A 25,839-nucleotide genomic window follows, 5' to 3' on the forward strand; every position below is an offset into this window, starting at 1 on the left:
GAAAAACCACGGTGCATAATAGCTTTGTGATCTTGATTTTTGTTTAAAAAAATAGTCAATTCTGGTTATTCAAGCCAGGGCCTGGTGGACTGGCCTCATGGACACCCCCCTCCATGGATGTCCACCCTTGATCACCTTCCAGAGGCTGTACAGTCCCCAAAGTCTCTCCAAAAGGCAGAGTCCTGCACAGTTTGTCTGTTTCTCCTCCTAGCTGAAGGCACTGAAGTCTGTTGGAGATCTGGGCTGGCTTCCTCTGCCCTCGGTTCCCCCTCTGGGAGCCGTCCCTCTGGCCATTGTGAAAGGATGAGAGGGCTGGTGACACTTCTGGGCTTTGGGCCAGCCTTTTTCATTTTATGCAAGGTCTGTTCAGTCTCCCAGGTCCTGTGTCCAAAGAATGAGACTTTAAAATGGAGAAATTACATTTTGTTTTATTTTCAAAGGTTGATCTTCTTATCACTTGAGCATTTTTCCCAAAATCTCCATGAGCCTTCTCCCTCTGCCACATACATACTGGATGACCTAGATGGAGACTTAAAAGACATTAAGTTAGAGCATCATTTTTGGACACCACTTCTGCTGAATTCCCATGGCAACATGGTTGAGGGCTTCAGGGATTTTACTCTGACATCTGGCTCAATGCCAGCCTGGCAAATTCCACTCCTCCCCATGGGTCCTGCAGTGCCAGCATCTTCCTTCACTCAGAATGAGGTCATTGTCTTTGTGGTTAAATAGTGGACACTTTCTGCTCTTCAGCTTTTGTTCTACAGTACAGCCTTAGAGACTTACAGTTTTACAGCTCCAAATTACCACCCCTCCCCTCTAGAATGCCTCCACACTGGCAACCTCTCACCACAGATTAAGTTCTAGATTAGAACCTCTGTTCCTCAGCCCCCAAATATGGATGTCTCTTAGGTGTCAGGGCTAGGGCATCGTCACTTTGGGGCATTTCCTTTTCTAGTTGAACCAGATCGGATTTATATGCCCTTTGGGGGAAAAAAAAAAGTTCTGGTCCTTAGAAAAAAGTTTAACAACCATAGCCACATTCCATTTTTTTTCATATATTTGAGATGTTTCTGGGCTTTGGTGGTGAAAGAATCTAACGTCTTAGGATAAACAACAACAACAAACTTAGCCCTTTTTGCCTTTATGTGCAATATTTCTTTGTAGCTTGGCTATTGAAACACAACAGCTATTAAACAGCTGTTAAACTGAGTTCTTCATAGCAGCCTCTCCTTGCCCAGTTGAGTTCCCTATACATTCCCCTCTCCTCCTTTATATGTATATTTGTCTGTCTGTATCTGTGTATTTATTTCCCTTTGAAGGATCTCAAAACACAAAGACCCTGGTCTTTTAATATTGTCTCTGTATTGTTGAGTTTTGCTATTAAACCTGACCAAAGAGACACACCGTAGTCTGCTTTCCATATTCTGTCTAGTAAATGGTTGGTTGTCAGGACAACGGCATAGAAGGTGGAGGGTCATTGATAACCACATGAATTCTTTAAACAAACATGATGAGAGCAAATTCCAGTGTGTGCTTGAAAGCTGCAAAAGAAGAGGAAAGGTTTCAGACAGGTCCTTCCTTTTACAAATTTGATACTCCCTTTAAGAATTAGCTTCAGTTGGAGTTGCTCATACTTTCATTAAAAACCCTGAATCTTGGCAGTGCCTTTGTTGGACAGTGTGCTTGTCCTTCCAGCATGTTAAGCGGGACTTGAATAGCACCCCGACCTGAGCACCTGCCTGTGCTCTTGACAGAGCCCCTAGCACAGCAAGGTGGTCCTCCACTGTGTCTCAGGAACAGACAGAGTAAATGCCCAACACACATTGTAGGAATGAATGATCTCAAGTCTTCACAGTGTCCCTTATAGATGCATTTATGATTTATATCTGCAAAGAAACTGAATTCAGAGACTTTAAGTAACTTTTTCCAAGACCCTTAGAAGTGTGAGGGTGGGGATATGCACAGAACTAGAACCCAATTCATCCTGGCTTCTAAGACCACACTCGTTTCATTATAGCACACTGCCTCACTGTAAAAAAATAATAACAATAAGGAAGAAACATTTTTAAAAGGCAGAACACGCCTAAGGTGAAGTATATGCTTTTCAAAACAAAGGTGGAAAACCTTTTTCAAAGGTAAAATCGTTGGGGAAAAAAGAAAAAATAATATGTAATTTAATGTTCATTGAGAATAAGCAATTAATTCTGCCCTCCAGGGGTGAATTTATGTCTAGCTTATTTGCACATGAAAGTACAAGATTGGCTTCATTTATATGAAAGTAAGACATCTGGTTGGGAAGCAAAAAATTTGGTCAATTACCTGAATCATGTTTGGTCTACATGATAGAAAAGCCCCAGATGTCTTCAAATCACCAGATGTTTGGCGTTGTGCGGTTAACACCAGACCCACCATCTGACTTTGTCATGTGAGAGCTTGCTGTTTGATTCCCCCATTGTTAGAAGGCTGTTATCATTTTGTAAACCAGCAGTTTGCAAACAGTAGTCTAGACTAGAGGCCGACACTGGCCCCAACAAAGTGTTCACTGGTATGTGATAGGATGAGAAAATAAATTCATAAAAGGAAATGTATTTAAGTGAATGCCCTTTATTTTGCGATCATCTCCTTTCTCTTTTTTTTCAGTGATAGAACATTGTGTCAAGTGATCCTGATTCTAGGATTTTTTTTAATGAATCTCGGGGACCAAATAAAAAATTGAGAAGCCTATGTCAGTCCCCAGTTTTCTTTATGTGATTTTTGTATTTTACTGGATCGTGCAAAAAGAAAATAAAACTGGCGAGACCACTGCTCTAAACCTGGTAATATCTTCAGCACAATGACAACTAAAATATTTTCATATATTTCCTGAATTTGCCTTCCCCTAGCAGTGGGGGAACTCTCCATTGGCAGAACTGTTTGTCTGTTTCTTAAAACCATTGGTCATCTTAACAGTCAAGGGTTTTGCTGACAAAATCATAATTTTTCCTTTTGAAGCAAACGTTTGGTCCTTAAAATAACTCTGAAGGGAACACCTTCAGCGCTTTTAAAACATTTCACTCTGGAGACATGCCATGGAAACACGACCATGGGGAGACACTTTTTGTGCTAGAAAACTGAATTCCATCACTGTGAATATTTTAACAGATTTTCACAGTTTCTGCAGTTTGCTCTCATAACCCCCAAAGCATATAACTCTACATGCCCTAACATTGAGGATCTCTGCTCAAGCTTTATAACCTCACCCAGAATGTGCCAGGCAATATCCCATACACCAGCAGTATGGAGTCATAATAACCATGATATCTCACATTTATCAAGCATTTGCCATGTGGCAGACAGCATCCTAAAGTGCATTATATGTATCATCTTGTTTGATTCTCACAACCTCTTTGGGAGAAAAATAGCATTATTGTAGCCTTTTTAAATGTGAGGAAACTGCAGCAGGGAAATTGAATCAATTGACATCACTTGCCCAAGTCACAAGCCCTGTGATTGGTAAAGCCAGGATCCCCACCCAAGCCTGCCCACCTCCTGACCTGACCTCCTGAGTGCTCTGATAAACTGAAAGAGCTCTGCCCTCAAGGTGGTTAGAATCTAAAATAAAAGAAGGAGGCACAAGGAAAAAAGCCATTATGTAGAACAGAATGATGTAATTCCAAGAAACCTGCTGTGGGATTGTAGAGGAAAGACTGATTAATTATGATCTACCCAGGAAAGGCTCTTTGGAAGTGGCCTTAGGCTAGGTGAGGACAAAATAGGGCATCAGCAATTAACTAGAGAATTAGGTCACTGTGGGTGTCAAAGTGGATGATTTCAAGCTAAAAAGACTGGACTTTACGCTCTGTATAGTTCAGAGTTGGCCACCTACACCTCTGGAATCCACTGGATCCTTGCCACCTCTCTGGTTCTCCCTGTGACTTAGACTCTGATTTAGGTGAGCTTCCTGCTCCCGTTGGGGGAGGGGGCAGGATGGCACTGTCACAGCAGGGAGTACGGAGAAGTGGAGGATGCCTGCCTCTAGTTGGGAGCCCTAGGGTTCAGTCCAGACTCTACTACCACAGGGAGTGACCCCAGGGAACCCACCTTTCTCCTTGGTTCAGTTTTCTCTGCTGTAAAAGGAATACACTGAAGTTGATGGTCCCTAAGGGCCATTTGAAGTCTGTTTTTGAAACCTGCCTAGGAGAGGAAAGGAAGGAGCTAGATGATTCAGCATGCTGGGATTTCATGTTCCTGGACATGACCCACCATGGGAGCCTCTTGCAAATGAAGCTTCCTCTTTTTGTATCCATGACAATCAACACACACTTGAGATCATTCTCCCTGGCTCCAATATCTACCCCCTTGAATCTACGTGGTATAGTACAAAGATCTCAGACTTTGGAATCTGAGAATCCTGGACTGAAACCCAGACCATGCCCCTCATCAGACAGGTGACTTTGAATAAATTATGTAACCTTTCTATTGTGTTTATTTCTACTACTGTAACACGGTGATTCTAATACTAGCCTAATGGATTTGTTGGTAGCATTGCAGTGGATAGCAACTAAACAATGCTGAGAACAGTGACTGAGAGTCCGTAGGTTTTGATAAATAGGCACTATTACTATTAGCATATTTATCTTCCTAAAATACAAGTTGTATTGTATACAAGACACTTGTATACAAGACACTCCTCTGCTCACTGACCTATAGTGGTTACCAGTTGCTTGTTAGAACAAGTCCAAACCCCTTGGCCTGGTGTCCCTCCTTAGGGATAAGACCTGGGGCTTTTCACCTAGAAGTTGACCACCATCCACTTCTTGAATCAGACTTGACCAGGCAAAGAGAATTGGAGAGCTTCTATTTCACTAAGGATGATATCCACAGTGTCTTGTCACCATAGCATCACTGTACCTAGTGAGAGGCTTGGGCCTGCTGGTCAGCCATTTTCTAGGCATGTGCATAAGCCTTAATGCATTATATTGTGCCTGAGTCAGAGATATGAGAGTGTACTACTGGTGGGAATTATATTAGGAAACATGTTCCTTGTCTCAGCAGCATTCAAGAGTTAAACTTGAATCCAGTCTCTGCTCTTGACTCTCCCAACTGCTGATATTCAGCATCATGGGTGTGTGTGTGTGTGTGTGTGTGTGTGTGTGTGTGTGTGTGTGATCTTTTTGTCTAAGTTAGTTGATCTGTACTTTATGTTCTTTTCTTTCTAAAAGAAATCTATAAATTCAGTTGAATGAATATTACTGAGAACTTATGTTCTGGACACTACTAGGTGCTGGGGGGAGGGGAAATGAATGTAGAGATAAATAAAATTGTCTTTGAGCTATTCTCTGTCTAGTAGGAGAGAAGGAAAGAGATAGACACAGGGAAAAAACAAAACATAGCATAAGGGTTATTTAAAATTTGATTTAAAATATATGGTATGTTTATTGATTGAACACCTACTACAGGTCAGAAGAGAAGGCTAGGGATATAAAAATATAAAAAAGAGAGTCCAAATCACAGAAGAGCTTACAAGATTATAATAGTTACAAAGTATAACTCAGAAGAGGTATTGGCTGGGAATAGTGTCTACTGAAAGTAAGCCCTATGAGGGCAGAGACCCTTATCTATCTTGTTCTTTAATTCATTGTCAACACGATAACAGTGCCTGGCACATAGTAGGTATTCAGTAAACATTTCTTTAATGAATGATGAATGCTAAGGATATCATCAGAAAATTATTTACTCAGTAATTTAAAATAGAATATAATTCCTAGTTAAAACAAGATTATTTTTAGGAGGAAAATGGAGGGAAATGAACAACTTAATGTTTTGGAAGATGTCTTTCAACCGGTGGCAGAACATGTCAGGTTTGAATTTTTCGTTACTTTCTCTGACTGAGTGAATAGTTCTGGGTATGTGTACCTCCCATTCAGGAGCAAGAATTCCTGGAATGTTTTTCAGTCAGTCTTGTATCAGTTGTGGTTCCAGGTCTAGAAAATTCCGTGAGCTAACCTGCCCAGGTGAGATCTCTGCAGAGGAATTTAGGTGCTAGGTATGCATCAAGCCCCTGATTCTATAAGTTCTTTTAAAAATAAGTTTCCATAGCCAGTCTACTGGCAGCCATGAGCACACAATAGTATCTTGTTTTGTTTAGTTGAGGGTTCGTGGTTCACGTAACTTTTGAGCTCTACCAGCATTGGACCAGGTCTTTACACATCTTTGAAACGACCCCAGCACATAGTATGCCCGTGTGAAATAACAAACTCATAGAAACCACCACATTCTTTTGAAATAACTCCAGCCTATTGTTTGAAAGTTAGTCTTGGTTTTTGTTCTCCCACCTTGAAACCAGATTGAAAGTGGATTCAATCTGAAAGGACTCAGAGACCCACTCTGCAGGCAGGGCAGGATGTCACTTAGAACTGTCCCAGCTGATCCAGTTGGCCTGCTGACCTTGGCAAAACTAAGCAGGGACAGGGGGGTCCAGGGCCAAACAAGGAGGAACCGGGTTGCATACCACCCACGCCCAAACCTCTCTCTGACATTTCCTCGGGCTTTGAGCCAGCTCTCCCCCTGGGTTTCATCTCATGTTTGTAGGAATACAAAGGAACACTGAACCTTCCAGTTAATACAACACCCCGCCCCCAGCTCCCCCTTCCTAGAGGGGATAACAGTTCTGTTGACCATTATAATGCATTTTCTGTCTCCCAGCAATCCACAGAGTCATTAATTTCTGCGGCTGACGTCAGGAAAGAGGATTATGTGTGTGTCTGAAACTGTTCCCAAAGTGCTCATTAGTCATAGATAATTGAAAAACTGGTAGGGGAAGATTTGGTGTAATAGAACCCCCGCCTGTGAAGAGCGCCTGTAACCACCGGCTAATTGTAGGCCCCAGCTCGTGACCCTCACGCCAACTCTGCCCATCAGAATGGGAACCAGTGGACAAAAGCCCAAGAGCCCTCAGAGCAATTGCTTTTTTACACCCCAAGGTGAGAGTGTGTTCACAGGAACAGAAGCCAACCAGATCAAGAAAATAAGTGAACTGGCTTTGGGCCTCTCCCCTGCCTTCAGGCTGAGGAGCAGGGTTGGGCAAAGGCTTGCGGTATTCTCCTTACTTTAATTTTGCTTTTATTTTAACCTAACTAGTTTCACAAAAGGAATACAAGGCCAAGGTACAGAAGAAGCACAAATGACAGAGAAGAGCGCCCTGCCCTGGATCCCAGTCCCCGCTATAACAATATTCTGCGTATTTTTGTAGGACTTTTCTGAAAACGTATGTGTTTACATTTCTGTGTCCTCTAACAAAATTCACAAATGGGATCATACTCGGAATGCTACTCTGCATCTTGCCATTTTCAGTTAATTTATCTTGGACTCCCTTCCAAATCCGTACCTTAATTCTTCCTCATTCATTTTAATGGCTATGAAGGATTCTGCTGAATACATGTGCCCTAATTTATTCACCCTGCACAGATTTAAGGGGGAAAACACCTTCAAAAATATTACACAAGAAACACATGTTCAAGGTAGAACAATTAGAAAGTATAGGTTGGGGACTTCCCTGGTGGCACAGTGGGTAGGAATCCACCTGCCAATGCAGGGGACACGGGTTTGAGCCCTGGTCCGGGAAGATCCCACATGCCGCAGAGCAACTAAGCCTGTGCACCACAACTACTGAGCCTGCGCTCTAGAGCCTGAGAGCCATAACTGTTGAGCCCATGTGCCACAACTACTGAAGCCTGCGCGCCTAGAGCCCGTGTTCTGCAACGAGAAGCCACGACAATGAGAAGCCTGCGCACTGCGACGAAGAGTAGCCCCCACTCACCGCAACTAGAGAAAGCCCGTGCGTAGCAGTGAAGACCCAACACAGCCTAAAATAAATAAATAAATAAATTTATTTAAAAAAAAAAAAAGAAAGTGTAGGTTAGTAGCAAGAAAAAAAAAAATCATAATTTCACTATCCAGAGAAAACCTGTTCTCTGTATTTTTTCCCTGGGACTGTGTTTTTACAAATAAGTCCATCTGCATCTTTGTTGTTGTTCTTAAAAAGAAGTCATCTCCGGGACTTCCCTGGTGGTCCAGTGGTTAAGACTTCGCCTTCCAGTGCGGGGTGGGGGTTGGGGGGTGCAGGTTCGATCCGTGGTCAGAGAGCTAAGACCCCACATGCCTCTGGGCCAAAAAACCAAAACATAAAACAGAAGCAATATTGTAACAAATTCAATAAAGACTTTAAAAAAATGGTCCACGTCAAAAAATCTTTAAAAAAGGGAAGTCATCTCTACATAATGTTTCGCAGCCTGCATTTTTCAGTTGGCTCTGTTGTTTTAAAAATAAAAATGATTTCCTTTTCTCACCTTTCTTGCTGCAGGCTTATCTTCTTAAATGATAAACAAAGAGCTCAAAGCTGTTGGTCATCAGGCTACATGGCCTTAGTTGGCCCCGCCTGAGGTCCCCTGCTGCCTCTCTTGTCCAGGAGGCCACAGGTCTCCTCTCCTCCCTGGTGCCCTTTCTGCAAACATATGAACGCCTCAAACACTCTGTGTCCCTTGGGGCTCCCTGTGGTGAACGCGCTTTTCACTCTAATGGCATCCATCTCCCCGAGCACTGAAACCAGCAATCTGCCACCTGTCTTTCCAGACCAGGCTCAAATGTCACCTTCATCTTGATTTCCTGCTCTCCCCCGGGCCACCCTCACCGTCCCTCCTCGGTGCTCTGGGATCACCATGCACATTCCCCTTTGAGAGCGTTTCATCTACGGTCTGGAGAGCCTTGGTTTACACAGACCACTGTGTGAGCCTTCTGAGGTCAGAAGCTCCTCTTTCAGTCATTCGCCAGCACCTAGATCTGGGCACAGGGTAATCGAAACTATCTGGGGCCATCCTCATTACCACTGTTCTTGAAATGTTTGCTAAAATGCGTGAACAAATGGTTGAATGAAGAAGGGAAGAGACTGGAAATGCTGAGGCTGTGAAGTTCTCATTAAGTCTGGGAAAACTGCTACTGTGATTAATTTAATTTTATGGTGAAAGAAGAGCGAAAGGAGGATTATTTCCGGAAAAGTTGTCAAGACACACTAAAGCCTGCTTCTGACAGCTCTTCTGGTCCCCAGTGCACTTCTGGCTGATAAAGTGTGATTTCCTGGGATGAATTCTCAGAGATTCCCGCCTGTTTCTATCATCCTCTCTTACGCCAAGCTGTTTCCCTTTGGGCTCTAGCTAAACAAAGCTTCTTCCTGCTTGGGGTCAAGATAGATGGTTCCTGAATGCTGTGGTTCCAGTTCAAAAGAGGGTGTTAATCTTTGTGCATATTTATTTTTGTTCCTAGACGACTTGATTGAGGAGAAAGCCTGGCTTACTGCCCTAGGTCGGGTTCTTTGGAAGCAGATGCTGAGACAGATTTGGGGGTATAAGATGGTCATTAGGGGTTGCCACCTGTGAAAGGAAGGGGGCTGGAGTAGGATTGGGCGGAGGGAGAATTCAAATGTGATGAAGTCCCATGAGACCTTGGCCGACCTGGCAGAGTATTCTGGAGTGAGTGGTGCCCATCAGAGCCCTCTGATCCCACTCTGCTAAGTCTCTAGGTGTGGCCACCCTGGGAAAGGCATCACCTCATCAAGATGATCTCGAGGAGCTGGCACCTGTCTGCTGACAGCTGGCAGCTGACCTGACTGCCCACCGGGCAGCAGGTCCATCCTTAATGGGGATTGGTGATGGCTCCCTATCTACCATACTCCCCATATCCAAGCAACCACCACGACCTGCCATTTCTTTTTCTTTTTTTTTTTTTTAAACATCTTTACTGGAGTATAATTGCTTTACATTGTTGTGTTAGTTTCTGCCATATAACAAAGTGAATCAACTATACATATACATATATCCCCATATCCCCTCCCTCTTGCGTCTCCCTTCCACCCTCCCTATCCCACCCCTCTAGGTGGTCACAAAGCACCGAGCTGATCTCCTGTGCTATGTGGCTGCTTCCCACTAGCTATCTGTTTTACGTTTGGTAGTGTATATATGTCCATGCCATTCTCTCACTTCATCCAAGCTTACCCTTCCCCCTCCCCGTGTCCTCAAGTCCATTCTCTATGTCTGAGTCTTCATTCCTGTCCTGCCCCTGTGTTCTTTAGAACCATATTTTTTTCTTTTTTTTAGATACCATATATATGTGTTAGCATACGGTATTTGTTTTTCTCTTTCTGACTTACTTCACTCTGTATGACAGACTCTAGGTCCATCTGACCTGCCATTTCCTGCTCCACAAAATCTCTCCTATCTGCCTCTGTTTCTGCATCTCACTTGCCGACAACGTTAACGAATGCCCTTCTCTTTTCTCTGGTTGCTGAGATAGCTTCACCACTGCTTTTCCTTACCCCGTTCTGTCCTCTGCTACAGTGCTGCCAGAGAGACCTTTAAAAAGATGCAAATCCATGTCTGTGAGTCTGGGTAGTATATTCAATATCTTGTAATAAACGATAATGGAAAAGAGTGGAAAAAAAGAATCTAGATATATACATATATGTATCACCAAATAACTTTGCTGTACACCTGAAACGAACACGATACTGTAAACCAACTCTACTTCAAAAAAAGAAAAAAAAAAAGATGCAAATCCAGTCACCTCACTCCCTGGCTTAATGCTCTTTCAGAAGCTTACAGTGATCTTTGTGATAAATTCAAACACCTTAGTCTGGATTTCCCTACTTTTCTCTCCAACGTTATAGGCCTCCTCCATCCCCTGCTGGGCCCCACCCCAGTTTATGTGCCAGGTCAGTCAGCCCGGTTGGCCGTCTCCCTTCTTTCTTGGCCTTTGCTCAAGATGCTGCCTCTGTTGGGAAATCTACCTGTGCTCCTCCAGCATGTAGTTTGAACCCAGATCTTATGGCTGCAAGCCCAGGCCTCTCTCTGCACCTCACCAGCCAAGGCTTCTTTCTAGGTGACTGACTGTCCAAAAGGCTTGGAAGTGTACCCCACCCTGCTAATCCTTTTTCTCTTCTGAACCTTTTTTTTTCAGTGAAAATGACAGCCTTTGTGTTTCTGAGGACTGGGGATGAAGGTGGAATAGAAGTTCCCATTTTGACCTTCCTGTGAAAATTCACCCTTAAAAAGAAAAAAATCTGAATGTAGTGGGCAGGATTTCTAAATGGTGCCACTTTTTGAACATACATAATGTTTGTTCTACAAATACATCTCTTGATTCCTTCATTCACTTAGAAGCTGCGCCAGAATGTAAATGTAAAGAATAAGAGCACAGGTTTGGCATCCATCAGAGTGGAATCCATGCCCTGTGCTCCAACACTTTAAGTGACTTTCCCCATCCATCTGTGCAATGGGGACAGATTAGAATAGTACCCACGTAGGGTATGTTCCCATAGGGTTATTGTGACAATAAAGTGAGACAATGCATGACATGTCCTTAGCATGGTCCCCAGCATAGAAGTGCTCAGTGAATGGGAATGCTGCCTTGTATGTGCTAGCTTGTAGACATAGTGACATGATTGAGACAGTGTCCAGAGCCAGACTGTCCACAGCTAAGGGTGCTTCTCTCCTCCAGGTTTCTGCTGGTTGTGCATGCAAAGCAGACAGACTAGAGGCTCTCTGTGCTCTCCACCTCATCATTTGAGCATCTGGACCTTATCCTCCAGTCCAGTGCTGTCCAATAGAAATATAATAGAAGCCAATATGTAATTTAAAATTTTCCAGTAGCCACATTAAAGTAAAAAGACATAAGTGAAATTAATTTTAATATATCTCATTTAACCTAATATATCCAAAATATCATTTCAATATATATGTGTATATATATATATATATATAATTGATCTAAAAACTATTAATGAGATATTTTACATTCATTATCTCATGTGAAATCTTTGACATCTGATGTGTAGTACCTCTCAATTCAGACTCTCAATTTTCACTGTAAATACCTGATTTAGATTTCTTAAATTAACGTTGAAAAGGTAGATTTGCACACCCAAGTTGTTCCAAATGTACTTAAAAGTTTTTCAGTAACTGAACTATCAGTTTTGAAATTGAAATGGAAATGAATTCAAATGAAATTAATTTAGCACCTTGGTTACTCCGGCCACATTTCAAATGTTCAATCCACATGTGCCTAGTGACTCCCATGTTGGACAGTGGCACTCTAAGAAGCCATGCAGCGGGTTCAGTCTTATTCTGCTGCTCTTTCTTAGCTAAACTTTTTCCAAATTGGATAGAATTTGATAAATGGATAAAAATGGTGTTGTGGAGGATCTTTGTTTTCAGTTACGGGAGGTCGTGAGCCATTCGCCCTCTGCCTCCCTTACTAACCCCCCACCCCTCACCTCCACCCGCAGAAGTCCTGCAGCACCTCTGCACATCCCTGGAACTCCATGGAACAATTAACAAGCGGTAGGAATCTTAGCACTGACCAAATGGCACACATTCAGAATCTTGGACCCTTGGAGCTCAGAGGGATCTTAGCATATATAGAGGTCCAGCCTCACCCTTCTTGCAGTGCAGAAATACTTATGATAAATTCCTTGGCTGGGGTGGGTGGAGGGCGTGACTCAGCCCCTGCTGAACACCTGGGAGCAGATGGATCCCTTCATTCTCTTCTGACTTACATGGTTCTCTGTGTCCTCATCTCATCTCCCTAACTAGGCTGGGGACAAGGAGAGCCTCTTACAGTGACACAGCGCCCACACAGCACAAGACAATCAATAAATTCTTAACTGAAGGCCTGACTGACTGCAGGAATTCAAGGTCACCCAAAATATCAGGGTCACTGCATTGCACAACTCCAAATAACACCATTCAAATTGTATTCTGTGCTTGTGCAAGTAGCAGCCTTGTAAAGTTGGCAAAGTTTAGACTAGGCTCTCCTTTCCAGCTGAGAAAAACTTCTAAGAAATTCTTTGTTGAAACAAAATAATTCCCTCCCTTATCTTCTGATAGGAAGCAACTACATAAGTAAATTTTCTCAACTTCTTTAGGAATATACGTTAATCAGGGAGTGTGTATGGATGTGTGAATGTGTTTGCGTGTGTGTGTGTGTGTGTGTGTGTGTGTGTGTGTGTGTGTGTGTGTAAGGTATGCTGGTAGGGCTGCTGTGTTAGGAAGCTCATTTGGAACAGTTTGACCGTTTCAACCTAGGCTCCAAGAGGCCACCGTATTTGTATCTTCTGGAATTTCTCATGAATGGAATCTTTCTCTGATATGAAAGATGCCATAGAGCTCTTGACTTTGTAAAGCACCCCAGAGCATGACCTATGGGAACCAAGGACATATACCTAAGTCACCAAATGAGTATAGGGACTCTTGGCAGCTGCATGGTTTCCATCTTCATGAAGCTGAGAAAAGGCAGAGGAGAGGGGAGGGGGCAGAGAGGTTCTCTTAAGAAAACCCTCTGTTTGCTTTCGTGTTTTTGAAACTGACAGGTGTTTATTTTTTCTCCTGTCTACCCAGGAAACCAAGTGCTGCCTCCTGGAACTTCTCTTGGAAATGGGCTCACACCAGAGGCAGCAAAGGACCTTGGCCTTCCTGCTGGAATTGCAGTGGCAGCTTCACTAATTGATGCCCATGCAGGAGGACTAGGTAATCTCTTACTCCATGTCACTACCAACACTGTGTTCAAACTCTCCTCAGAATCAAAGACACTCCTTTTCTGTTTTTAAAGCAAAGACTGAGAGCTGGTGATTCAAGATACAGTAAAGAAAAACCTTTAACAGTTAGGCATGTGGGTAGAATTATAAAACTTTTCATCAATTATAGGATTCATTTATAATTTTATTAATTTCTCCATAAAATAATAGAAAAAATGATGTGGATAAATATCTGGGCAGTTCTTTCCTTTACCGAAAATTTGATAAAGATACATTAACTTCCAACTAGCATGGATGATGATGGTGTACTTACCTGTACTGCTTTTTTTTTTTTGGCTGTACATGGGCCTCTCACTGTTGTGGCCTCTCCCGTTGCGGAGCACAGGCTCCAGACGCGCAGGCTCAGCGGCCATGGCTCTGGGCCCAGCCGCTCTGCGGCATGTGGGATCTTCCCGGACCGGGGCACGAACCCGTGTCCCCTGCATCAGCAGGCGGACTCTCAACCACTGTGCCACCAGGGAAGCCCCTATACTGCTTTTTTCTACAGATACTCCAAAACCCTTACAATTCTAATTTTATTTTCATAATATACTTGGCTTATATGCTTTGTCCAATTACTTGGGTATATCCCTGATTTCATCTTCTAAATAAGTCTCCAACCTGGCATTCTTGTACTCATTTATTCATTCATCAAAGACCCATTGAACACTTAGTATGTCCCAGGCATGGTGCTGGGGGACAGTGAAGTTAATTTAAAAAAAACAAACAAAATCTCATCCCCGAATGGAAGGCAGACAGTGAGGCAAGGTTTACAGTAAAGTGTGATAACTCTATCCTCTTCTTTATCCTTATTGCAGTTTTTTGGCAGGGAGGGAGGCATTGTTCAGATTCTCAATATTTTTCACTTCAACTATAGCCAAATCTTCTTTTCCTAGCCTTTCTTTCTAAGAGTGTTTCTTTTTAAATTATGGTTCGAACTTCATGAGATCAATTTAGTACATCATGACCATTGGATTTTCAGAATAGAATGGACCGACCAGAGTAGAAAATCTCAGAGTGTGTCTAGCACAGTAAGGGTAAGCACGTTTTTTGTGGAACTTATGTTTCCACTTCCATTTTATGTGTCTGTGCGTGTGCATACTGGGCCATGATGAAAGTGAATTTCTTACTATGGGTTACAGTCCAAAACACTTTGACAGATATTTTAGTCCCTACTTCATATTACAGACAAGAGTTATCTATTCAAATGCTTTCATCGAGCTGCACTCCCAGAGCTCTGTCCATGCATATTCACCTCCATGTCTTTGCACATGTGTTTCTCTGCCTAGGATGACTGGTCCTCCACTTTGCCCACTTGCTAACTTCTACTCTAAGTTGAAGACCCATCTTAGATGCTTTCTCCTCTGTGTCGCTTTCCATGGAAGACACTTCCATTTATGTTGAAACTCTCTAAGCTCTCCTCCTTTCAGCACTTTTACCTGCCCCTATGGAAGAAATGATTGTGTTGTAATTGCTCTTTTATCTGCTTGTCTTTTCCACCAGACTGTAAGTTCCTTGAAGACAAGGGCATTATATTACTCATCTTGTGTAACCTGTGCTGAGCTGTGTCTGGTTCTTATAGGTGCTTGATAAATTTATTAAATGAATAACGTCACATTAAGGCAAGAATAAGATAAAATAGCCCTACCCTGTAGAGTGAAAGTTAATCTGTTTCCTTATACATCAGATTATTAAGCAGTGGCTAGTTCTTCTGCACGGTCTCTGGATTTTCAGAGCAGGATAGCTCTCATCCATTTACAAACATGTCTGTCTTATTCATCTTTATGTGTTCAGGATCTAACACGGTGCCTGAGAAGTAGTAACCAGCCAGTAATGCGTGTGGGTTGGAAAATACTGCTTATAGGCAAGGGTGTTTCTTTCTCTTTTCAGTGTGGGCAGTGTCTGCTTTTGATTGGAATGTCATGATTTTGGTTTTTAAGAACAGGTACAAAGAGAATTTGTGGTCTAGACAGAAACGGAGTGTTCCTGTCTCCTGGTAATCCTGACCTCCCATAATCTGCCTGAGGCCCGGGAAGCTTCCTCCATCACGCTCTTCCACTTATCCCTGGGCCAGCAGTCTCCGTCATCTACCCGCACCCAGAGGACAGGCACTAGGCTTGGACCACCACATGCTGAAAGTAAGCAGGCTGCACCTTGGGAACTTTCAGGACTCTGGTTCCCTTGTCAGTTTCCCAGACCTCCCTAAGGAACAAACCGAAACACACCTTCTCACTTCTGCCCAGGACTCGCTGCACCCTCTAGGAGGGGAGACTGTGTCCTTACAGGTACCTGGTACTTGAAGACACTCAGAGATGTAAGTTGAACTGTACTGAAAGGAATCCAGGCCATGAAACAACCCCCCTCTTTTCCTAAATCAGAGATGATCAGTGGCAGAAATTTTTACCCTTAGAAGCTTTGGCTGAGATTTTTTTTTTTCCCTTTCAAACACAAATGCATGGGACTTCCCTGGTGGCGCAGTGCTTAGGAGTCCACCTGCCAATGCAGGGGACACGGGTTCGATCCCTCGTCCGGGAAGATCCCACATGCCTCAGAGCAACAAAGCCCATGCACCACAACTACTGAGCCTGCGCTCTAGAGCCCGCGAGCCACAACTACTTAGCCCGTGTGCCACAACTACTGAAGCCCACGCACCTAGAGCCTGTGCTCAGCAACAAGAGAAGCCACCACAATGAGAAGCCCGTGCACTGCAACAAAGAGTAGCCCCCGCTCGCCGCAACTAGAGAAAGCCCGCACACAGCAACGAAGACCAATGCAGCCAAAAATAGATAAATAAATAAATAAAAACAAAACAAAACACAAATGCACTTACATTAGTGAGTTTCCCTTGTGTTTTCCAAAAGTAAGTTCTTTAAGTGGAAAGATAGCCTAGGACCTTGGCTTCTTAAAGGGCTGAGCCTAGGGGCCAGCAGTGGCTGGGGAGGGCCCAGGCAGGCGATTCTCAGCTGCTGTGGGACAGTAAAGACCTACTTAGCAACTTTGACCAAGTTTTATCCTTCTTATACCTCTGTCTCTCCCCTTCACCTTACAGCCAGTTTAGGGTTAGGATGTCTGGGAAAAAGAGGAGGCCTGGGAGCAAATATTCCCTCTTGTTTCCCGTGCCACCTATGCCCCTTTCAGAATGTAGAAGAGAAGAGAGTCCTGAAAATCTTGAAAAGGTCATCCGCCTATCCAGCCGTGCAGTTACTAAAGATAGCTACTGAATGTGTATAAACATGGTGGTTACTTGTCTAGGCACTGGAGATTATAGCAGTGAACCGAGCAGCCAAAGCCCCACACCTTTTGGAGAGAAAATTCTCATTCTCTCCTGGCCTGCATGTTTGTAACTTAATAGTATTGGTTTGAGACAACTAACCCCTGAGACATATCATGATGCTCTAATAAGGGCTCTGAACATGGAATCTGAAGATCTGGATTTAAATTCTTACTCTACCTGTGTACCTTGGGCCAAATATCATACCTCTTCACACTTCTGAATTTCCCCTTCTGCCATACGAGACAGTGATGCCCTCCTCACAGATGTGTTATGATATAAACAGGTAAAGTAGCTGGTGTAGCATCTGGCACATAGTAGGCACGCAGTAATGAGGTATCTTTCTTTAATTTTTCTCACTCTGGAGTGGCAATGCCTGGCACAAAGTAGGAGCTTTATAAATGGAAGTTCCCTGAGTCACTATCCAGGAGAACTGTCTTCCCTAGGCAGTCGGAGAAGAACCCCAGGCTTCTGGACTTTATCTTCCTTCCATGAATCTGCCCTAAATTTCCTTCCCCAATACTCTTTTACAGAACACAGGACTCACTGCTTTAAGATTCTATACAGATTGTGGTCAGAAACAACCTCATGATCTGGTTAGATGAACTCCATGCTAAGAGATTGTCAAGTGTCAGGTTAAGAATCTGGCTTTGGGGCTTCCCTGGTGGCACAGTGGTTGAGAGTCCGCCTGCCGATGCAGGGGACACGGGTTCGTGCCCCAGTCCGGGAGGATCCCACATGCCGCGGAGCGGCTAGGCCCGTGAGCCATGGCCACTGAGCCTGCGCGTCCAGAGCCTGTGCTCCGCAACGGGAGAGGCCGCAACAGTGAGAGGCCCGTGTACCGCAAAAAAAAGAATCTGGCTTTGGAATTGGATGCCATCCAGGCCTCGCACAGACAAGCCCCTGACAATCACAGCCCCTTCAAGTGCTGACCTGGTGTGACCTACCTTGGACCCCACATTCTGACTGGTAGGAGGGGTCGGCATTCTGCTTTGGAGAAAGACTCCTGGACTCTCAGTCTCCAGGGAAGCCTGAGACAGGAGGATAAAGATCAAAGAAGCAAGTGGAACTCAACTCATGATTTTTCCAGTTCTGGAAAAAGAGGAGGAAGCACTTGGTGGGAATAAATATCAAAGATAAGAGAACATTTTGTACTTAAGGTGCTGGTTAGTAAGTTCTGCAGCGGACAACCAAAAGATGGGAGGAGCTGTGTTTGCCCTTTGTGGGGGTGGTTCTCTCCAGGGCGCCGGCTGCTGCTCTCTTCCTAGCTTGTAAAAATAGTGGTAACTTTGTTCCAGGTCTGTTCTTGGCTCCGGCAGCCCAGCTGTCCTGAACGGCAGTAACAGCCTCATTTCTGTCTCAGGCCCTCTCCCCTAGTTGTTGTTCTTTATCAGACCAGCTTCTGATTCTCCATCACATCCTGAAGCCGGGCTGTCTCCTCCCAGAGCCTTCCCTGACTCCCCCAAGCTGACTTAAGCCCTCCTTCCTCTCGGTCCCATGATGCCTGGGACTTGCCTCCTTTACACTACATGTCACCAGGTTTATGTGCGCAACTTTGTCTCATTTACAAGTTTGTGAACTCTTTGAGAGTGAGCCCCATGCCATTTCATTCTTATATCCCAGCAACCAGCACAGTGTTTTGCGTGTGGAGGACCGTTTAACACGTGCATATTTAGTGAATGAGTGAATGAATGGCATCCCCTGCGTGAGGGATGTATATTCAACTGAGAAGTAGAGTAACCTCTCGTTACAGAGGCGGCTGCCCTGTACATTAGGTGTACCTGGCTCATTTCTCCATGAAGCAAAGGAGTTGTTCTGAGCGCTCCCTGATCCAGTCCTGGAGGTCTGGAAACTCGTGTCCTTTGTGCTCCCATCATGTTAGCAGGGGTTGGCCAAGAGCAAACGTTGTGCCTAGGTTTAACATCACTCTGATTCCAGATACTGGGTTCTTTGCCAGATGTTGATTTGCCATAAATTGCTCACTAGGCCAGATGTTGATATGGCTTAAATTGCTCATCTGAGATTCAGAATCAAACCAAATTGAGGATTTTGAATGTCTCCCTCCCCTCCCTTCCCCTCCTCTCTCCTCTTCCTTCCTTTCTTTCTTATAGCAGAAAAATCGGTTTAGCCCGTCTTGCAAAAGGAGCCTCTGGTTCATGCCCTCTTAGAGCAACACATAGTTCATTCCAGTGAGCAATAAACCTTGCCAACTTTTCATCTCACCATTGTCAGTGCTCTAGAAGCAACACTGATTCTCAAAGCAGGTTTATACATACTATTATTTTGTTCCATTCATTAAATGAAACAATGAGGCTCACAAAGACTACCTAACTTACCCAAAGTCACACTATTGGTATGTGGTAAATGCATGATTCAAACCCACACTATCTGATTCCAGAGCTCACACCTCTAATCACTATGCCTTATGGAATGTGTATCTGTTACAGTGTGCTCCAGTCTCCTCTTGAATTTGACACTTAAAGTAGCATTTGAGCGAGTAACAAGTATTAAAAAAAGAAAGTCTTTCAATAAATATTTATTGATGACCCACTTTACTAGTTGATGAGAGTATAAGGTGAATATGAGAGAGAACTGGACTTGTGGGAACTTGTAGTCTAGTAGAGAAAACAAACATTAAGTAAACAATGCAATTACATGTTCCAAGTATATAAGGCTTTGGAAAAATATGGAATGGGCCCAGAATTGAGACTTGAAGAATTATGAAAGGATTCCTAGAGGTAGTGATGTCTGTAATGTAACTGCAACATTTCCTGCCCTATTATTGCTTCTTGGTAAAATGGAATTCATTTACTTGTTGTAACTTTCCAACTTCAGTTAGGCTTTATTCCTAATAATAATAATAATAATAATAACAACAATAATATCACTAATAAAACAAGAATCACTACCCTTATTGGTACTACCTTTCATGTGCCAAGTACCCTGCTGGACACTTCATATACTTTATCTCTTGCTTCTCATGATGATCCTACAAGGCAGAGGTTATGTCCCATTCTGTACGTGAGGAAGCTGAAGGCAGAAAGAGTGACATTTCCACCATCGCATAGCTAGTATCGTGGCAAGATTTGAACCTGAGTCTGACTTCAGAGCTCGTGTTCTTTTTCTTTGTACCAGTGGTTCTCAACCAGGGGTGATTTTAACTCCCCATCCACAGGACATTTGACGCTATCTGGAGACATTTCTGTGATTGTCATTTGGAAAGGGGAACTGGTATGGCACGTGGTGGGCAGAGGCGAGGAACACTGCTAAACGTCCTGCAGTGCTCAGGGCAGCCCCGCAGCAGAGAGGTATCCTGCCTCGAAGTGCTGGGAATGAGAAGTCCTACTCTAAACCGAAACCTTTCCAGTGATAGTATTTCCCTTCATCAATTCAGTTTATTTCCGTAGAAGCCAAAACACAGCCCCAAATCAGCGTCTTACTGATATATTAGTACTTTGTCGAAATAGACTTTGTGAAATTAACTCTTCAGTGAAAGCAGTCGTGAGATAAGCCAGTAGAGTGAAGACTTCAGACTAAGGAGTATAAGATGGTTCCTGCCCGTTCCGTCTTACCCAGAGTCTAACACGAGACCACTTGTCCAGCTTTCAGCACATCATATATACTTGCCTCCTCCTTGCCTTTGGTCATGCTGTTTGCTCTGTTTGGGCTGAGCCCTGCTCCCCACCTAGACAGTCCTACTCATGTGCCAGCTGTCAGGCTAAATGTTACTTATACAGTGGAGATGTCTCCCAACTGAACCCTGCTCTTAGAAACCAGGATTCATTCCCTCCTCTGTGTTTCTGCTACACTTTCACCTATTTCATTTTTCCCACCAAATCATGTTCACTCTGCCCATCATTCAGCATGGGACCCACAGAGTCAGTCCCCTGTGAATCAGTGAGTTAATTAAGATAATAAAAGTGGGAGGATTTTGAAATATCCAAAACAAGGGTTGCTAAATCCAGGTAGAGGAGCCTTTAAAAAATATATAGATACCTACGGCCTACCCGCGAAGGATCCTGAGTCTGAGTGGCTGGGGCGGGGCTGGGAAACCAATTATAGGATGGAAGTTGTCAGCTGGTGCCCAGAGGAGACGGTTTGCGGGACAGGTTGGCACTGGGCACACAGGTCAGAAGCAGAAGCGATGTGCAACTCTCAGGTAGACAAAGCAGACCAAACCACAACTGTGCTGAGAAGGAGCCAGGCCCAGGTTCGGAACGGAAACTGGGGGCAGGAGGGAGTGTGTCCAACAAGAAAGAGAAGCTTGGAATCAAAGAGGCAGACGGTCTGTAAGGAGGGGGATTAGAGGAGCAGATAAAGTCTTGCCGGGGAATCTGGAAGGAGAAAAGCGGTGTCAGTGTCCAAGCAGATAGGGCGAGGATGACTCCGGGAGTTCCTGGATGTGAATCAGAAAGGGGGAGGAGGAGTTTGTTGGTGTGATTTTAAGGTTACTGTGTTAGGCTGAGGTTTGGTTTAATGAGAACCACTGCTGCCTGAGACCAGAGCAGTTGCATGAGCCTTGGTGAGGGGCAGAGGGGATGGGGGGGAAGGATGGCTTTGGGTTTCCTGTCCCCAGACCCCAGGGCTTTCCTGGAACACTGTGCTTCTCTGGACTGTGAGGGATGAGCCTTAGCTGGGATACCAGTCTTTTCTGTGGTCAGAAATCAGGGAGAAATGCAGGCCTGCGGGGCTACAGCCCCCTCCTGCTGTCCTACCCCTCTCTAAATCCGTGCCACACAACCCAGGATATGCCGCTATGAGCCTACCCTGAAATGGTTCACTTTATTTTATATACAGGCTCCTGTTTGGATAATGAGTGATCGTAGGCTTAAGAACTAAAAGGTTGCTCAAAGACTTTCTGTATCAAATTCTTCAATATGCAGATGAGAAAACTGAAGCCCAGAAAAACAGTGAGTCATCCAAGGTTACCCCAGCAAATTACCGTCAGAGTTGAATTTAGAAACTGAGCCTCCTAATTTATTGGTCAGGGGCCCTGCCCCTGTTGTGCCACACCATCTCCAAATTAGGAAAAGGGAATGGTTTTGGGTATCTGGAACTCTATCCGTCGTGGAAAATAAGAACAGGCAAGAAGTGGGTGTATTCACACCTGTGCTTATGTATATGTGCAGCTGTATATGCATTGCATGTATGTGTATATACATCCCTGTATGTGCGTATACGTTATTCCATTCTACACATTATATCCCATTTAATGGCTGCAGTCAGGCTCCTGTCTGGCTCTCAGATAGGTAAACTAGTTGTTCTAAGCCACTCATGAGTAAGTCTCTTCCATTTTGTGGTCACAGTCTGTATTAAGGGTCTCCCTCAAAAGCTGGTAACAATAAAAATACCTGGCATTTCAAGTTCCTTCTGAAAAGTTCAAAACAATCGTTTTTGTTTCAGTCTGTGCCCAGCTTTGTGCTGGGCACTTAAATAGTCAGTGTCATCAGCTCACAAGCACACTGTGGGCTGCCATTGTTTTCTGCATTTAATATACAGGGATATCAAGGTTTAATAACTTGTTTCAGTGTGACATTTCAGTAAATGATAAAGTTGGATCCTAGGTCCAAGTTTTTTTTACTCCAGAGCCTATGAGCTTTTTCCTGCTTGCCCTTCTAGTATATTTATGTATGTCTAGATATGTCTGTGCATTTACTTACCTTAGCCTATAATTACACAGACATATGTCTATATCTAAAACAGAAGATAGAGCTTCTATTAAACATTCTTCCAGGTAGGTATGTTTCTAGATCCATTTTATGGATGAGAGAGTTGAGGCCCAGATTGGGGAAGGGACTTAATCAAATATACTTCAAACAGCACACATGTTTGGGGCTCTCCCAGTCATGGGGAATAAGACCAGGCTTATTAGACAAGGCTGGCTATTTTTTGACTGTGGTGGAGAGATCAGTAATACTAAAGTTGATAATAATTTTGTTGATTATTTTTGTTGATTAATGTTGAAATGAATGTTGATATTAAACTTATCTGGGTAGTGACTTGCCACTTTCAAACCATCATCCTGGTATTTTTGCTTCCATTAATGGTTGAGCACATGGACACTCCAGTAGGTGAAGGGATTTGCTTAAGGATACAGGATGAGGAAGGATTGGATCCAAGGCTGTAATGCTGATCTGTCTCTCCCCATCATTTCACATTTACTTTGGTGAAGACTTTTCATCAAACAATGGAGCAAGTGCTTCCTTCTAAACAGAGCAGAGTGTGTTGACTCAGTGTGAGTTCCTGTGCCCAGAGGCCTTGATTTCAAGCAAATCTTGACCAAACTCATCAGCTTCATAACCTTATCTGGTATCCAGAGGGAATTTTTAAGCAGAAGGTTCTACTTATTCACTCACGTATTAATATGTGACTGAAAAGATGAACTGCTGTTTTCCTTTGCTGAGCTTGGGAACTAAAACAAAAACACACAGAATAACCCAGCCCCAGGTTCTGATACTGCCAACCACCTGTTAGGAGGACTTCCCACCCCAAGTTCAAAAGGTAGAAGACTGCTGGAAAAGTGTTTGTTTGGGGACCCAAAGTCTAAGATTGCACTTGCGTCACTGGCTGTGAGAGTAGGCTCACCCCAAAGGTCCACTGTTTTTCATGGCACAGAAACTCAGCACATGGTGCTTCACATCCATGTAATAACCCTGAGCGCCAGTGTTTACTCTGGGGCTTGCACATCCGCAGCTGTCGGTGGGAAAATGCACATCTCCAGTCATCGCCCCTCCGCGGCAGCCTCACATCTGAACTGCTGTCTGCTTCCTTATCATCTCCCCACGGGCCTGGGTAATTTCCTTGTTTTCAGTTTTCTTTTAACTAAGCATTCATATGAGTCATTATAAAGGGTGAAGAGAAAAAAAGATTGTTTTTTCCCTACACTGGGGAACTTGAGGATTGCCTCTTGGCATCCTGCAGCCAGTATAGATGTCTAGAGAAACTAAGAAAGAAAACTTTTTGGAATATAGAAAAATTGTACTAGTCTCTAGTTAGATCTTTTAGTAGCATCTCCCCCACCCCACCTTGATAACTCTAATTTTATCATGCTGTGTGCTATGATGTAGGAATGTGACTTCTAAGGACAGTGAAAATGAAAAATCTTGAGGTAACACAACAGTAATTAAGAACACATAACTGATTCAAATCCTGATTCCACTTCCTGTCTGTGTGACCTTGGGGAAGTCACTTGACACTTCATGCCTCAGTTTTTTCCATCTGTGAAATGGGAATAATAATTGCACCCACCTCATAGAGTTGTTTGAAGAATAAATAAGCTAATATCAGTAAAGCACTTAGAATAGTGTCTGGTAGTGCTATGTATATTTAGGTATGACTAATGGGATCTCAGCAGATTTACATTATGAATGATAGCAGTGAGCAAGAGAAATTCAAAGATTCATTCCTTTATTTACCAAATATGTGACAGCTTCCTTTTATGTGCCAGGCATTATTGTACAGGTGTTGGATATAGTAGTAAATAGAGACAAGTTCCTACTCTGTAGAGCTTCTATCTTACTGGGGGTGTTTGTAACCTTACATATAAACATATATGTGTATATTTTTATATGCACTGTATGCATGCATGCATGTGTGTGCACACACATGCGCATGTATGGGCATGTTCATGCACATGCTTATGTGTGTCCATGTGTGTGCATTTGTTAAACACATCTGTATGAGCATCCATGTATACATGTGTGTGTCTGTGTATATGTGTGCACAAATGTGCCTGTATCTGCAGGCTCATAAATGTGTATATATGTCTGAATGCTTGTGTGTATGTGTATATGTGTATGTGCCAGTATACACACACACATACATACACACTTGGATATATGTGTTTATGCATGTGTGGATATATGTGTGTATATATGTATGTGTATAGGCATGCATGTGTGTTTACCAGGTACTGCTGAGTGTTATGAAGAACAGGTCTGTGTAAAGCAATGGAGAGTGCCAGGAGTTGCTGCCAGTACAGAGAGTTCTGGAAAGTTTAATCCAGAGTGGTGACGTTTAAGGAAACAGACCTCAGTGAAGTGAGGGAACATTTTATGGTTTAAGAAGCAAGGTAGCAATTAATTCAATCAGCAGATATGTGTTAGGCCCATACTTGTATGGGCCTCAGATGCCATACAGGGCATTGGGGCTACCAGAGATGACCCAGTTCTCTCTCTAGAGGAGCTTAGCAGCTGGTGGAGAAGGCAGACTTGTCATCAGAAAAATCTCATTGTAACCTGCATGCTGCTTTTCCCAGATGAGAAGGAAGTGTCACAAGAGGGCAGGGAATGGATCAACTAGCTCTGCCAGGACTAGTGAGAGAAGCATCACCTAAGAGGTGGAAACGGGATAAGCATTTCAAGAGGCAGGAACAGAATGTGAGAAACTTCGGAGTGTGGAACGGCCTGACTTCATCAAGGAGCATTTCAATATGGGAAGCTTGCTGTTCACGTGTGAGGGGAACAGTGAGAGATGGCCGGGAAATCAGAGCCATGTACCATGCTGTGGGCTCTGAGCTCCCAGCTTTGCCACTGGTTATTAACAAGTTACTTAGCTGCTCAGTGCCTCAGAGTTCTCCTCTATAAATGGTAATGACAGTAGCACCTCATCCGGTGGTTGTATTTTATAGACGCCTTCTCCTGACACATGGTGAGCCTTTAAGTGTTAGCTCTTCCAGGTCAGAAGCTCAAATGTAAAAAGCCTAGAATTCCAAGTCAAGGAGGTTGGATGCTAAAATTAAGTTGGATCAACCCTATCTATTCAAATAGCTTCCTCAGCACTGACTGTCATGTGAAAACTATGTCAAGTGTTCTACATGAAGCATTTGCCTTTGGGAGTGCAGCTCTGATTTGTAATACCAATGGGTGATAGTGCAAAGGAACAGCTAGAGCAGTAAAAAAAAAAAAAAAAAAAGCCAGCTCATTTTAAGCATAGAACAAAAGTGTTCACTTCAATGGAATGAAGC

General features: G+C 43.6%; 1 protein-coding gene across 5 annotated transcripts in view; it reads left to right on the forward strand.

The window, feature by feature from the left end:
* Positions 1-25,839, forward strand: part of FGGY (FGGY carbohydrate kinase domain containing) — a 430,315-nt gene that overhangs the window by 205,930 nt on the left and 198,546 nt on the right. For all 5 annotated transcript variants that reach the window (XM_060089872.1, XM_060089875.1, XM_060089874.1 and 2 more), the window contains one exon: positions 13,428-13,556. In XM_060089872.1, coding sequence (XP_059945855.1) covers positions 13,428-13,556 — 129 coding nt within the window. The remainder of the gene's footprint in view (positions 1-13,427; positions 13,557-25,839) is intronic.

Source organism: Mesoplodon densirostris, chromosome 2, assembly GCF_025265405.1.
Source record: "Mesoplodon densirostris isolate mMesDen1 chromosome 2, mMesDen1 primary haplotype, whole genome shotgun sequence".
NCBI lineage: Eukaryota > Metazoa > Chordata > Mammalia > Artiodactyla > Ziphiidae > Mesoplodon > Mesoplodon densirostris.